Raw genomic sequence first — 16,719 nt, forward strand, 5'->3', positions numbered from 1 at the left:
AGTCAATTCAGGTTTTTGGGGTCAATTTTTTTTACCCACATTTCTAGACTTAGATATGAGTACACTCATCTCCCTCCCCCCCCCCCCCCCCCCGTTCATGGACTTGAGCTCTGCGGTTTTGGTCCTTTGCAAATAGCAGGCATGGAGGGACAAAATGGGGCATGTGCACAACAGTATGCACAGGAGCATGCCCCCATTATAATCAATGGGGCTTGAATATCTGCAATATGTCTGATTCGTAGGGACGTCCAAAACGGATCGTCTGTGAATCGGCAGAGACGAGTGTATATACAGTAGGCTGCTTGGATTCTATCTGAAAATAAGTTTCCCCACAAATTTATGCTTTTCTCACCAGAAAACAACAACAGGGCCCTGAATGTGCTTGCAATATTACATCTTTGGTTGGTAGAGTCAGGTAGAGAGATGGAAATATGGGTAAAAGAAAGCCCTGCTAATATAGGTTTGTTGTTGTGTGCCTTCAAGTCATTTCCAATTTAGGGTGGCCCTGAGGCAAACACATCACAGAGTTTTCGTGGCAAGATTTGTTCAGAGCAGGTTTGTCTTTGCCTCCCTCAAAGGCTGAAGGGGTGTTGTTTGCCCAAGGTCACCCAGAAGATTTCTGTGGCCTAGTGGGGATTTGAACCCTAGTCTCAAGAGTCATAGTCTAATGGTTCTGTGGTTTGGCGGCTGTGGCTTCCTTCCGGTGGAAAAACAGGCATCGGCAGGCCGCCGTTTTTCTGCCATCTGTACTGCGCTTATTATACTCTAGTTTAAGGCCTAATATTCAGTGCTGCACTAAAGCTGAGGTCTCCCTTTCTACTTTGCAGCCCTCTGGGCTACACATAGTATACTTTTCAGAAGACATCCTTAAAATGTACTGCTCTATATGCTTTTAATGTTCTTTGCTTTGTAAGATAAATGCAGTTGTTACTCCTGACTAGAGTAAGACTCACTGGATCAATTCAACAACAAATGTATTATAGTTGGGACTAATAGCAGAATTTAGTCCTATTTTTTGATGTTATCATTTGAAATATAAATTAAGAAACAAAATATGTAAAATATCGAGAACTTAGAATAAAAGATTCTTGAATTGTTCTGTGACCAACTTACATCCTTCTTTTGAATTCTTTTCTTTATGTTTCTGCTGATGTTTGAAGAGGCCCTCACAAAGCCAACAACACTCCACTACAATTTCTGTTTAGTTGGCTGTGTTTAAGTGCAGGAGCCCCTGAAAGATGACGCTAGTCGGAAGGTGTAAAGCTATATTAAACCAATCTAAGCCTGAACTGGAAGGATAGAAGACCCAGAAACTTGATGTCTGAGATGGCTAGATTTAAAAACAAAGCAAAACATCCACTGAATAATGTTCGGTGTTTTTAGAGATTGTGTAGATTGTGAAGGATTCCACACTTTGGTGAGATGGTCCCATCTTTGAGGTAACTGTGTTCTCAATCCAAAAAGAAAATAAATAAACTTGTGAAAGTGGGCTTGTAAGTAGCTGACTTCACCATCCCTGGCTGTCTGTAATTGCTTGCCTGCCAACAAAGTATTTCTCCTTGAAATTTACAAAAGATATCCAGGTTGAGATGTTACTGAGGTAAGAGGATCTTTGAAACTCAAGTAGCCTTGCAGGATGCTGGCAAGTTGGAATGGTGTGTGGTTGATAAGGCATCTCTCTTGTTGAATAAGAGCACCTTGAGTAACCAGTCACTGGCTGATAGATTTGTTTCTGTCTCCTAGACCTTTGAAGACCATTTCTTTCACCATAACCAAAGAAGCTCTATATTAGAGATCTGCTTGAACTGGTCTGATAATGACCCTCTTTTCTCTTTGTTTGGTCATTCTGGCCGACCCAGATTACATGCTTTACTCTGAAGTAAGTGGAAGATTTCTAAGCTGCTCCTGAAAAAATAAAAATAAATTAAAAACAAAAATCTCTAGAAATCTCTTTCTTGCACAGTGACTGACCATAGCTTCTTCTTTAACTTCCTAGGTCGGACTGCTTCATGATTTCTCAGTCAGCTTTTCTGTTGCCCCACATTTCAGTAATTTTGCTTCCACCCATGAGTAAATTTCCATCTTCTCTCCCTCTCTTTTCCAGGTTATTTCAGATGGTAAGTGCATGGACAGAGCCAGTCTGCTTTCATTTTTGTATGTTGTATGCTTTGCAAGTGCTTAACACATAGCAATCTGGCCGACCTAGGCTGTTCTAAGTAGTCGCTTGTACAGCTTAAATCTCCATTTGGTTCACATTCCAATATTTTTTCCAGCCTCAATGTTGATTTTGACTTAACAGAATACTGAAAATAGCTATCCAATTCTCATAATTCGCCATCTGCCAAACATTCTTCAGAAAGTATTAAACAAAGTATACTTTACATGGAGCAAGAGAATTTTGTGGGATCTGAAAGACTATTCATAGCATGAGCTTTCGTGCGCTTCAGCCCACTTCATCAGACACATGAAATTTTGCCTCAGTTACCACTGTATATACATGTATTATAGGCAAGACACTTCATGTACCTTTTGAAGTCGACTTTAGTCCATGCCAGCTTATATGTTAGTACATTTGTTAGTTTTAAAATGTTATAAGAGTCTGGCTTGCTTTTGCTATAACAAACTAGCATAGATACCCCTGTTGAAAATTGTTGCTCAGATCAGAGGATGCTTTCAACGAATTGAAGACTTTCTACTTACAGATTAACATATAGGCTAATTTCCTCACAGGTGGAGGAAGGTTGATCATGCTTATGTATTGCCACTTCGGAAAACATCCAGATCCAGTATTCTCCCTGCATTTTTACTTCATTCTATACTTTAGGGTTATTGCATGGTTGAGGGGGATGAGCAGTCAGACTACAGTGGCATCTGAAAGTGCTTAGGTTTTCAGTTGTGTTACAGTGTGCTAAGTTTCCATTTCTTACTGGTTCACTGAGTACTGGGTGTCTTCTGCTGAAAGTGTTGCTTGTCCAGTTTGTTTGATGTTATTCTGCTGACCAAAATTAATTAGTGCAAGTCAGCAAAGTTTGGTGTGTGGCTGAATGTACCAGCCCCACTGTTCAGTGAAGGAATATTCCAGAGTTTGGCAACTTCCTGTTTTTTGACATCTGTTGCTGCATGTCCCTGCCAAAAACAGCATCCTACTTAAGGGATGGACAAGTAGATTTTACCTAACCCAGTCCCAACAAACATTGCTAATGTACAAAGTGTTAAGTATGTATTTTAATTATATCGAAAGCAACTAATAACAACAAAAATCCTATGTGTTGGGAGACTTAAAGAAAATATGCCATCATTATTCAAGGTGCATTCATTTGGTTTCTCTCAGTAAAAGAATGACTTCCTTCCATAATGTCAAATATTGAGTGATTGCAGGGAATGCACTGGTTGTCTGTTTTAAAGCTGATTGCCAGGTGGCCATCATTGAATTCATCCCATTAGCACATGAGATTGCATGTTGCATGGGCTAATGTTGGTATAGAAAAGCCATGATGTGGCTTTCTGATTTTTTAAAATTGTTTCTGTGTTATAATTACCTTTCCTATGGAACAGGAAAGGGTACAGTATTACCATAACCACATCCCATTTATAGCTTCTGCTTTCTGAAGGGGTTTTAATGGGGAATCTATAATGGGCTATGAGGAGGTAGGTGATCTTTTCCATCTCAGGACAACTGATGGTGCTAAGGCTACAGATATAGCCTGATGCCATTTTGGAAAGTAGCTTGCTCCCAACATTGCAAACAGTTTCACCTCACCTCCCCCACCAAAATTGAAATATACTGTACTAGTTACTTTCCATGCTGCTTGCCATAATCAGATTTATGATTAACACCTCTGAGAATTCATTGCCTAGGAAAACCCCATGAAAGTCATGGGCTTTCCATAAGTCAACAGATGTCTTGAAGACACATACTGCTGCTAATAATAATCCTAGTTGTGTTCCCTCAGCATTAGAGAAACAGAATATGGATACATGGCCAGGCATTATTAGCTTCAGGGCTACTGTCAGTCCTAGCAACATGTGTGCCTACTCCAGATTGTAAGTTTATTTAAATACATCAAAAAGATAGAACAAAGGATTTATTTATTTAGTTTCCTTTGAGGATATCTGTAGACCAGTGATAGTCTCCGGCAATTATTTTATGCTGTTTTGGCAACATTAATGATTACCTACATTTTACATGCAATGTGTTCCTCCCTTTTATGAACATAACATTATTAATCAAGGAGAATTATTGACTTGGTTATAAACATATTTTCCACAAAACAATAATTGGACTCTTCTTAACAAGGTAACAGCTGTCTCTTGCAGAAAACAAAAAACAACTAAATGCTCCCTACATACACATCCTGCCTGAACTTCCTTTTTATGCACCAGAAATAGCTCTGTGGTAGCGAAAGATTTATAGAACATCAATTTTTAGTGGGGTGCCACTAGTAACTTTCCTATTGCTCTAGTAAGAGAGCGATTCAAAGTGCATTACGTGGTTTTAAAATGTATTGCTAGAACACTATTATAGTAATTGTTGCTGGTGTAACAACCACTTGGGTTCTCTGACTGATGTCCTTGTTCAGGAAATCAAGAACTAAACGATAAAGCTCTTCCTTTTCTTGGATTTGGCAAGCTGCTGCCGTGGGATTTGCAAGATGCAGGCATGAATAAAGATTTTACTGTGTTCGTTTTTCACTCTGCAGGCTTCAGATGTTCTTCTTGCTCATCTTACTGCCACTGTTCTAGGAATTTTTAGTGTCTTTTCCTCCGCTTGCTTAAAGATAATCTACAGAGTAGTGGCTCTTTTTAGATTTCATGAAATTGGCTGGTGTTGTACTTAAATTTTCTTGCAGGTGCTGGAGGAGAATGTACTGGCTGTTCTGTTGAACTAAGCAAGCATTTTGGAATGAGAAGAGGATTCAAATGTATTCAGAAAGCAACACTTGCCCTAGACTTTTAAATCAATGTAAATGATACCTTTTCTCAAGAACAGGTTCTTGCAGTAGGAGAGATGTTAAAATATTCTGTGTGGATGAATTATTAAATTGAAGTAGATGCAAACATTGATGGCAGTTTATAAATTAGATATAAAAATGCATTTCACACTATCTTGTCCTGATATAAATGACTTGTAGAAAATGTATATTATATGTTCACATTTCTATGCCCCACTAGAATTTGTTTAATTTGTTGTCTAGACTTGAAAGCCTATGATTTTTCTCAGATCACTTTGGGAGGCAGGACTGTGCTGTCATATTTGAAGAACCAAACACCAGTCTTGTTTGAGTGCCACAAAAGTCAAAAGTAGCTATGCTGCAATAAGAAAAAAGTTTGGTTTCCATACAGGGAGACACTGGCGGGTTATAGACCGCCGCTTTGAGGCGGTCTGCCGCTGCCGCCGTTTGCTCCGTAAGGGAGCCGTCGCAGCCACACCGCACGGCTCCCTTACAGAGCAAAAAAGAAGCTCCAAAATGGAGCTTCTTTCTGCGGCGCCTCTGTGACGTCGCGAGGCGCCAGGGGCGCATTCGTGACGTCACAGGTGCCGCGACACGTTCGGACGCACAGCGTCCGATACGTAAAGATGGCGCCGGCCGTGTGGAACGGCCGGTGCCATATTGTACGGACAGAGTCCGTATTAGACCCAGGGGCGTCTAGAAGAGACGCCCCTTTTTTAAAATGGGACGTCCTGTGGACGTCCCAAGTGCCGGTTTGTAACTGGCCACAGACACCTTTCTTTTTTGTGTGAATTGGAGAATATTGAATGGAACCATTCATTCAACAGCCAGATCTTGGGAAATACAGGGATCTATGCTGCCTGAAGCAGGGACTTTATTCTGTGAAAATGCATCCCCTCCAACTGCTAGGCAATGATGCCCAATTTGGCTACTGACTCCTTTTACGTAGCACATTATATGAAAATATGAACCCTCGTCTGTTAATATTTTTTAATATAATATTTCTCTACTTTTGTTTTCCACCTATGAAGCACTTGTGTATTTAACCTACCAATCGAGGCAGTTTCAAATATTATTATTATTATTATTATTATTATTAACCTTTATTTATAAAGCGCTGTAAATTTACGCAGCGCTGTACATACAATCTTTTTAATTGGACGGTTCCCTGCCCTCAGGCTTACAATCTAACAAGACACGACACAAAAGGAGAAGGGAGTGGTGGTAGGGAAGGGACCTCTCTAGTAGCATAATACATATAAAGTACATGGCAATACAGGAAATGATTCAATAAAACAGGCAACAAAAGAACATCAAATAGCAAGTGACAGTTATGCAATGCCTGGGAACGCTTCCCTGAACAGGATGGTCTTCAACTCCGTTTTGAAGCTGGTTAAAGAAGTGATGGCTCTTGCTTGTGGGGCAAGAAGGTTCCAGGAGTGAGGGACAGCGAGTGAAAAGGGGCGAATCCTAGATGGGGCAGAGGAAATCCTGGGCTGGGACAGCAGACCTTGACGACCAGAACGGAGGGCCCTGGTGGGAAGGTGAGGAGAAATAAGGTCTGATAAGTAAGGAGGGGCCAATCCATGGAGGGCTTTAAACGTCGACAGCAAGAGCTTATACTGAATGCGGAAAGGGAGTGGGAGCCAGTGAAGGGATGTTAACACAGGAGAGATGTGGTCAGAGCGGTGGGCGGATGTGATAATGCGTGCAGCTGAATGCTGGACAGAGATTAAAGGACGGAGCTGAGAAAGAGGAAGCCCAGCCAGGAGGACGTTACAGTAATCAAGTCGTGAGATCACTAGGGCATGGACCAGGATCTTGGCAGTAGAGGCGGAGAGATATGGTCGGATTTTGGCAATATTGTACAAAAAGAATCTACAAGCCTTGGCTGTGGTCTGGATCTGAGAGATACACAACAGAGAAGAATCAAAGATAAAACCAAGACTGCGAGCTTGCTGGACTGGTTGAATAGAAATGTTGTCCACAGAGACAGAAAAGGAGTGTTGAAGGGTGGAGTTAGGAGGAAGGACAAGAAGCTCCGTGTTGGACATGTTGAGCTTCAAACGCCGATGGCGCATCCACTGCGAGACAGCTGTGAGACAAGACGAAACTTGCTGTTCAAGCCTTGGAGAAAGGTCAGGGGTGGAAAGATACAACTGGGTGTCATCGGCATACAGATGGTAGGAAAAACCAAAAGAGCTGATGAGTTTACCTAAGGACAGTGTGTAGAGAGAAAACAGAAGGGGACTCAGAACAGAGCCCTGGGGAACTCCAACAGATAATAGCTAGATTTTATAATTTTAAAAATGTTGGGTCAACCTTTGTTTATCTTCAACCCAGCAATTCTAGTCACAACCTGAAAAACAGTGTTAAGTACAGTTTGCACCCTCCTCCCACATTCCATCTTAAGACAGAGTACAGACATTAGCCACTCCCTGCCCCAGCTTTTTTCTTCTGAAACCCCACTATTTTGTGACCTTTGAGTTAGCCTTAATAACAGTGTTGTCTTAATACAGATTGTTACGTAAGTAGTTAGAGCACAGAGCATTTTTGTACATTTAAACCATGTGCTGTCTTTCAGGACATGCACCAAGATGAATCACGTTGAGATACATTTGATGGATCAAGTTTAAAACACTTTTTTAAAAGAGGCAGCTTGGTTTTTAAGGCACAATCGAAGGCTTGGACCTTAAAGCTATAATTTCACAGAAAGGGACCTTAAACAGAATTACACAGTTCTGCGACCTCCTTTAGGGAGCCCCTGTCTCTTATGTCCACCTACCCAATTGGTTTTCCTGCTATGAACATGAATTATGTGTGTACAGGTGATGCATTATAAAACCTGGCCCCAAACAATTTTGTACCTTAAATTTGGTGTGGCAATGCACTGGTGACCAATGCAGATCATGGACCAATTGATGGTTCCAAACAGTGCTAAAGGTAAAAGAAATTCCAGAAGTTAAATTTGGAAGTAACTAGTTCATGGAAGACTGTTTCCACCCACTCTAAATAGAGCTTTAGCTAGCAAAACTGCTTAATGTCACAAGAGAGTCTCCTGGATGCTAATACCTCCAACATTTCCACCGGAAACATTCATGCCAGGATCACTCCCAAGTTGCATGCCTGATCTTTCAAGGAAAGTAGAAATGTGATCTAGGACTGGCTTTGCACCTTTGGGCTCAAGGTTAACTGTGTTTAGTTACAAATTAGGTTCAGGCCATAGTTACTGGAGCTAGCTTTTCTGAAGCCAGTTGTAATTAATATCAACCATAGTTCAGCCTAGATAACATGGTGAAAGCAGAATTCAGTGCTTGTGACCCCTGCTGCTGTTTGTATAGGAAAAGAGGGGGAAACATCAGAGCCCAGGGCTCATTGCAGTTCCTTCAGATTGCACCACCACCATCATCATTGTCTCCTTCACCACTTCCTCACGATAACTAAATAGCTGAACCCTCCAACCATGATCAACAAGGATAAAAGCTTAAAAAACAAATGGTGGGTGGGGGGAACATTACAATTTCTTTAGACATTCAGAGGGCAGTTGGAACGAGAGTATTTGAAAGCAGGATATTTTAAAGCCTTTGGCAGAATTTCTCAGTGTCTGAATAAAAGTAGTGGATGCCTTGCTCACTGTCCAAAGTAATTGTCTCTCAAAGGGTGCTCTCCTACTGGTTTCTGCACTTTCAAGTGCTCAGAGTTTGAATTTTGTTCAATATATTTTGCTACAGAAAATCTGTTCTTTTTATCTTGAGTTGTTGGCCTGTCCCTCTGTATGTCATAGGATTGTATTCATGCAAAACAAACAGTCTTGTTTGAGATGCTTCCTTGGTTTCTTGATCTTTTGTGAAGATGCCAGGCTACCTTATGTCCAGTCACTGGTCTATTTTACTGTTTATCTCCCATGAGTGACAGCAAAGGTTTCTGGGAGTGACTTTTTCCCCAGCCCACCGGTCTGATTTCTTTGATTTGACTGACTCACATCAAGGGCAAAATGTGGTGTGTTGCATTTTTTATTGTGGGTGAATCTCAACAAATGAATTTTTTGTTTTTAGAGTAATATTGAGTAGGTTTTTTACCAGTTCATAAATTGTGAGGGAGGTAGCTAGTATAGTCTGATGCCTGTGTGCAGAAGCTACAACATTCCTGTTTCATATTGTATCTTAGCCATAAACCTATCAAGCGCCCTTAGGCCAACTAATCTTCACGGATTGTAAAGTATTCTGGGACAATATATGTGGAGTGCTTTGAATGTCGCATAAGTGACAGCAAACTTCATGTTAACTCTAGGTGTTATTAAAAACATAAATTTGTATAGTTGTTTTATTGGAATTTTATTGGAATTTCTCAGAATGTATTGACCCTGTGAAATTCATGGGGTCACCATAAGCCAACAAGTGATTTGAGGGCATATGACCACGTACGTATACTGAAGTAATTTTTCAGTTGAGAAACTCAGGATTGAATACTTGGAAAACATTCAGCAGCATTTACTGTTTAATAACAAAACTTTGCATAGGTTATAGGGATAGCATAATCTGGATTGTATAATAACACATAACTGACTTCCTGTTGAATAGTCTCCATAATTCTCTTGAGAGAAAAGAAGATGGGTAAAAGTATTTTCCACTTCACTTTCCAGTAAACGCAATTGCTTTTTTAAAAATTTCATGGAAAGAGTGTGTAGTGCACACCATTACTGAAGGTATTTGGACACCTTCCAGGCCATATAAGCAGTATTTCTGTAAGTAGAAGTATACTTAGCTATCTGAGAATGCACATTTCTTTGTTTGCTATATTGTATAATTTATGGTCAGCTCATAATCTCTGTGCTATCATTTTTTTCCTGTGCAAAATCAGTTGGTGGAAAATCAACAGCTACTAACCTGAGTAAAGTCGTGATGTATGTTGGGATTCTGGAAAGGTTTTTGTTGGGTTTCTGCTCATTAGGAAAAATGGCTTGTATAGACTCATTTTGGAAGCATGTTTTCTTAATCCGCCGATATAAACTTACGGGTTCTTCTCAAGAAAAGATGTTGCCTTCCTGTCTTTTTCTTCTGCTCTTTCTTCTCTTGTAGAAGGCCATACATGGCCAACTCTTGATTTAAAGCATTAGGTTGTGGTTCACTCTTTCTGGAAATATATTAACACAAGATGAACTTTCAAATCAGCCTGTTTTATATTTTTCACATTGGGGGCAACTTGGAACCTCATAAATAGTGATGTTGAAGTTTTTTATACAATGCAAATGTTTTGGGGATTCATGATGACTCCCTGTTGTAGCCATCATATTTTCCTTGTTAGAACACATTAAAAAAACAGATCTGTTCGATAAAAGGAAGAGAATGTCAATAAAATATTGGCATATACATTCATGTAATAACACTTTGAATGAGAGAGGGGTTAATCTGTATTTGTTTCCCGTTAGAATGTGTTTCATAACCATTATTTTCTCTGGCATTGCAGATTGTTCAGAGTTTCAAGCAATACCTGTGGAATCTTTCCAATTCAGAGACTGAGGGCCCGAACAGACAGGTCAAAATAAAGCTGCTTCGGGTCACTTGGGAGGTATGCTGTTTAAATAATGCATGTGTGTCATTTAAACAGCATATCTCTGAAGCAGCTTTATTTTGGCCTGTCTGTTCAGGCCCTCAGTCTCTGAAGACCCAGTAACACTTCAAACATAACTGATTGCAGGGGTCATTTATTTATAAAGAAATGTTAGGAAGATGATCAAGCATTAGTATTCTTGTAAGGTAATATACTGTAATATACAGTGGACTTGCCTTTAAATCTTCATTTGTTTTTTCTCTTAGATGGAGCAGCTATCTGATGAAGAACTTGATCATGGTGCAGAAGAAGACAGTGATAAAGAAGATCAGGATTTGGACAAGATGTTTGGGGCCTGGCTGGGAGAGTTAGACAAACTCACACAGGTTAAAGTCTGTCTCCAATACTTTTGGCATTTCGTAGCAAAGGAAGTCACATTTAATTTAGTATGATATGCCGCTGTTTGCTGTTGTCAACTGGTCATACCAGCAAGAGGGAGTAATACTGATAATGTGCAATTCCTCACTGTACTACTGGGCAGGTGACAGAATGATAAATTGACATCTCTGATGTTTGTTCCATGTAACATAGTGATATTCCAGTTGGTTGTGGCAGAAGATAGGTAGAATGATGTTTCTGAAATGTAAGAAGGGGTAAAACCCGTTCAGAAGGTGATACTAGATGTTAACTTTGACTTAAAATATTGTAGCTTGCTTCTGATGAATGGACGAACTGGGAAGCCAAATTAGCATTTGTAATCTTCTAAAAATGGGAATTATGGAAAAGAGTACTTGATAATCTGACAGTTGTTAATCTCGCCACTTTATATTGACTTTGATGAAAATATTTTTATTGTTGTCATGTGAGTTGGTAATGGACCCTTTTTTTTTTCATCTTTCATTTCATCAAAAATCTGCATGTCCAGAATTGCTATATGATGATAAAATTTCTGCTAGAATCCTAAATGTATAAATTTACAAATGTTCTTATTCTGTGAGTGCATAGTTGATTTGGGGTTTCAATTTACACTTCTTGTATGTCTTCAGTGAAGCATATGGATTAGGAATTGCAAAATGGGTGTAAATCTTTCAGTATCTGGATATGTTAACTTGAAATGGTAAAGAAGCATACCACATATTCTTGACTATATATCGATGTCCTGTATGAGTCGAGGGCAGGTTTGGGGGCCAAAGTTAGGGATTTTGCCTTTCCTCAGCTTGGCTGTCCTTTTAGAGGACCTCAGGAGGACACTCAAGCTAAGGAAGGATGGGGAAGCAAATGTTTGCCTCCCAAGCCCTTCCTCAGCCCAGCTATCCCTTCCAGAGGCAGCCAGGTTGAGGAAGACGCTTGAGGAGCAAGCCTATTACAGTAATACCCCGTATATAAGCTGACCCAGGTTTTTGTGTCACTTTTTGGGCATAAATTTCTCAATCTATAGTCAAGCATATACAGTAGATTGTGAAGAAAGTTGTAGCTATTGACTTGCATAGAGTGGTAAACCATAGTCACTGAGAATTCTGCCTCATTTGTGATGAATGTGGATCTTTTTACTGCTCATTTGTTCCTGCTTGGTTTCTACTGCCAGTGGGAGTAACTAAATAAAACTACATCAAACTCTTGCTGTGATATGAGACTCATGGTTTGTCCCTCCCAAATAAAGTAGAAATCAGAATCTCAGTTCACAAGTCCTGTTAAACAAGCCAGTGCTGTCTGATTTTTTCAACTGCTCCCACTGGTAGGAGGGACCACTCAGCTTCTCATTACGAATAAGCCATTCTGGCTTAATGCTGCATTCAGCATAGTGGGCTTAATGCCCACTATTTGTTAAATTGGTATTTGATTATAATGGGCTATTCTCAGTTCACTCTTTCTTTTTTTGTAACTTCCATGGTAATATTCAGTGAATATGTCATTGTACTATAGTAAGCTACACTAGAGACTATGTTTTCCTTGGTTGGTATTAATTTGTTCTTGACTAGATTGACTGCACAGGTGCCCATTAAAATGTTTACTGGCAAGTATATATAAGAAAAAGATACAGTGGGCCCTCCCCTTATGTGGGGGATCTGTTCCCAGTCCCCCCATGTAAGGAGAAATCCACGTATGCTCACATCCCATTGGAAACAATGGGATGCGTGTATGTGGCGGTGCAGACACAGGCACCATTGTTTTTCTTGCCGTGTGGCTTCCGCGTAAGCTGGAAGCCGTGAACAGTGCACCCCTATCTGGTGCAGGCGCACTGTACATTTAAATTTAAATGGCACAGGCATTTAAATGATTATTTGCTCGAATGTGTTCGTTTATGTTTTAAACATTTTGTTCATTTATGTTTTACACTACTTTAGTTTATTTTGCTTGTTCTTCCCATTTCTTTATTTAGAGTTTGGATACAGACAAACCCATGGAACCTGTAAAAAGATCCCCTCTTCGCCAAGAAACTAACATTGCCAACTTCTCCTATCGCTTTTCTATGTACAATATCAATGGTAAGATGGTTTACTAAATGGACTTTCAATAGAGAAGAAAATTCTTTGAATTAAGATGCTCCTCATACAAAAGAGTGTGCATGCATACATGTGTGTGTGTATTAAAATCTAGGATTTTTTATAAAATACAGTGGGCCTGCTGTATCAGCGGGCCATCCACAGAGTGGAACATTGCCTCATCAGTGGCAGCGTGGGCACACTGATACAGACATGCAATGTCATTGACGTTGACTAATACGGTTTCTGTGACAAACCCTCAGTTTCTCATCAGACATCGGTGTAGATAGGAAATTTGAAAATCTCTGCCATAGATTGACTAAGTAAGCTCAGCAGTAGAACAGTGAAATGTTTAACACAGTTGAACATAGCAGTAGAATTTTGGTTGTTGACCTTATTCTTCTTGTTCATTACAGAAGCCTTGAATCAAGGAGAATCAGTGGATCTTGATGCCCTCATGGCTGATCTTTGTTCCATAGAGCAGGAGCTCAGTAGCATTGGATCACAGTCAGCAAACAGTATGTCAATGAAGCGCTTTGCCACAGATGGAAAAACAGCTCAGAAACCACCTGGTGGTGGTCGAGTGGCTGCCAAACACAGCAGTATGAAAGGATTATCATCATCAAGTAGGGTAACAAAGCCTTCACATGCCATCTTTTCTCTGGATGATATTACTGCACAATTAGAGAAGGCATCTCTTAGCATGGATGAAGCTGCTCAGCAACCTGTAATGGAAGACAGTAAGCCTGTAGTTGCTACACAGCATAGAAGAACAGCATCGGCAGGTACTGTGAGTGATGCTGAAGTCCGTTCTATCAGTAATTCCTCCCGCTCTAGCATCACGTCTGCAGCCTCTAGTATGGACTCCCTAGACATTGATAAGGTGACAAGACCCCAGGAACTGGATTTGACTCAACAAGGGCAGCCTGTTAGTGAGGTAAAGTATAATTTATTCTTCACAGTAATTAAGCTTTTAGAATACAACTCATTAGTTCATCCCAGTGACTTTGTAAAATGTGTTTTATATACGTTTCAAACATTTTTTGGAACAGAATGCCATCTTCCTGTCTGATCATCTTACTTTCACATTGCATATTGAACACTGAAGTATTCAAACATTTGTGTAAATGGTCAGGACTATATAATATAACAGCAAAGTGACAGAATTTATATTGATTCCCTGGCCAGAGCTAGTACACTTCATCTTAAAACAGTAACCATCTTAATGCCACTGTCTTTGTACAGGTGCAAAGACAGCAAAAGCATTCCTCTCCTGTGAAGCTTCATTGGTACAGGAACATGTTAGACCTATTCCTAGCTCTTACGCTGGGCATTTGGTGCGTTATATCACTGCACTGCTTTCTAATACAAACTGATGTAGCTTGAGGGTCTTGCACTTTCCAACTGCTCAAGGAACAGAGTTGTAAACAAGGAAATGTTCATAGCCCCCATTCTGTGAAGATGGGCAGGGTATGATCAAAACCTCATACAGGAGAAACCATTTTGGATAGACGGTGAACTTTGAAACTAACAGTGAGGACCTTCAGCAAGGGAGAAAACTTTAAAATAACAAAGACCAGATGCATGTGGTTAAAAGGGAAAAGATGCAGTAAACAGAGGAGTCTGAGAGAGTGGTTTCCAAAGAAAGGGTAGGTGGAAAAGTCTGAAGTCTGCACATTCAAACATGCACATTCTTTTTTGTGCGTAAAACAAATATAGGCGTAATGTGAAAATTGGCTGTTGGGGTTCATTTACACACTTTCAATTATACTCTCTCATTGTTTTGGTTGTAGTAGTACAGGTAGTAGTCATTAATGTACTGTATATATATCCCTCCTTTTTCCTAATACCAGATTTAAGGCACCTTACAAAAATTACTACAAATACAGTAGTATCCCCCATTCCAAGTAGCTAACACAATCAAGTTGGAGGACCCACTGGCTGGGCATCATTCTTACAAAGAGACATTCACATGTAGACGTAACTGAAGGAGTCCCAGAATGAAGGAAAGAGTTGCTGATGAAAATTAGGTAGCATACTGGCAGGTTCCCTCTTGTTCACCCATATACTGTATTCATGGTCCTTCCTATCTCTGTGTGGGGTGCTGTAAATCCCACAGAAGAGATATGTTTCTTAACAGATTTTTTGTTGTTTCTCATTTTATTTTTATTTTTAAAAACTCATTGCCTATAATATATGGGATTAATTTATGTTATGAGAGTTAAGTGATGACAAACCACAGTCAAAATGTCTTTACATTCTTGACAATGTATAAATGGAGGCAATTGATTTCTCCTAGGAACTTTTCTGATGCATTCTGTATTAGCCACTGTGCAAGATAAAATGTCAAACTGGAGGACTCTTTGTTCAAATCATGTACTATTAGTTTTCAAATTTAAACAAAAAATGCAATATAATGGCATAAGTTAATAGATAAGTTAAATTTAAGGAACATTTTAACAGAAGTTATAACATTTCCATGATAGTGATCGTGGAAAAAAATTTTCCTGCACTTTCTCTAAAAGCCCCTCTTCCCCTGCCTTTCTGAGAGGTTCCTGAGTAGTGGGAAATGGGGCACGACAAAGTGAAGCTGTTAATAACTGGATGGAGTTCTGACCAATTTGAGGTGAATTTCCACTCCCTCCTACCAGCTCTTTATTGAATTCATAACCCTAGCTTCCCAGTGGGCAAACACAGTGCTAATGACCTGCACAAGTCAAAGTGTGATTTGGTGTTTTGGAAAATGGTTTGGTTTATTTTGGACTGATTTGGGAACTGTCAAATTCAACCTGGGTTCTAAATCAAGTTGAGAGTCAGGACTCCAAAGTTTGTGCCTTTCTTTGGCTACGGTAGGGGAAAATGTTTGTAATACTGTTCTTTCTGTTGGTGTTAGATGGAAACACACATACAAATTGCAGTCCCTAAAAGGCAGAAGATTTTATTCTGTATATACCGTTTAAAACATAATAATAGTTATTATTATTGTTATAGAATTATGTCAATCATTTTCTTTAAATTCTTGAGACAGCAGTGTCACTCAATCCTGCTCAAAATTGAATAGTCAGAAGGCAGGGACTGGAGTGTCATGTGGAAGTAGACATAATATGATGAGTGTCCCTCTAACCTTTAAAACCCACAAAATTTTAACCAAGCCAATGTCTTGGAGTGAAGCAAGTACAACCTTCCCCCTGCAAAAAGACGGTTTTCACTACTACTATAGATCACAAACTTCATCAGTGAGTTATTTGCATTGGACAATAGCCATAATACCTGATGGAGTCTATTGGGTTGATTTAAGGGAAAACAAACATCTTGATGTGTTTTGCAAGTTGCTGTCACACCACACTTCTACCTATCTACACTAGGGAAAGGGTGATCTTGTCTGCAGAAGACAGAACTTTTATGGCCCCCAAAGTCCCTTCTGGGACTGAGTCATAAAAGCGTGATCCAGAATCTGATCCAAAGTCCCCAGACTTCCTGCAGATGACATAGTTTGGGCAGCAAGAAGTGACATTATGGCCAGAATCCTATTGGGCAGTTACAAATGTGCACCCTAGAGTTACGCACTTGTGACTGCAGGGATGTAGCCAGGATTTTGGGAAAGGGGGGGGGGGGTCCAGAATAAGTGCCACCATTATAATGGTGCTTGGGTGCAGCGGCACGCACCATTCATTGTATCTAACAGAAGGGGGGTCCGGACCCTACAGGACCACCACCCCTTGGCTACATCCCTG

The 16,719-nt window shown here is 40.0% G+C and overlaps 1 protein-coding gene across 4 annotated transcripts in view; it reads left to right on the top strand.

The window, feature by feature from the left end:
• Positions 1-16,719, top strand: part of LOC149313571 (ras-associated and pleckstrin homology domains-containing protein 1-like) — a 77,579-nt gene that overhangs the window by 22,554 nt on the left and 38,306 nt on the right. For 2 of the 4 annotated variants that reach the window (XM_089519345.1, XM_089519347.1), the window contains exons 2-4: positions 10,769-10,894; positions 12,883-12,988; positions 13,402-13,922. In XM_089519345.1, the coding sequence (XP_089375471.1) occupies positions 10,769-10,894; positions 12,883-12,988; positions 13,402-13,922 (753 nt within the window). The remainder of the gene's footprint in view (positions 1-10,768; positions 10,895-12,882; positions 12,989-13,401; positions 13,923-16,719) is intronic. The other 2 variants (XM_089519346.1, XM_089519348.1) reach the window with 1 other exon arrangement.

Source organism: Sceloporus occidentalis, unplaced genomic scaffold, assembly GCF_023333645.1.
Source record: "Sceloporus occidentalis isolate IW3139 unplaced genomic scaffold, rSceOcc1.0.p SCAF_4, whole genome shotgun sequence".
Lineage (NCBI taxonomy): Eukaryota > Metazoa > Chordata > Lepidosauria > Squamata > Phrynosomatidae > Sceloporus > Sceloporus occidentalis.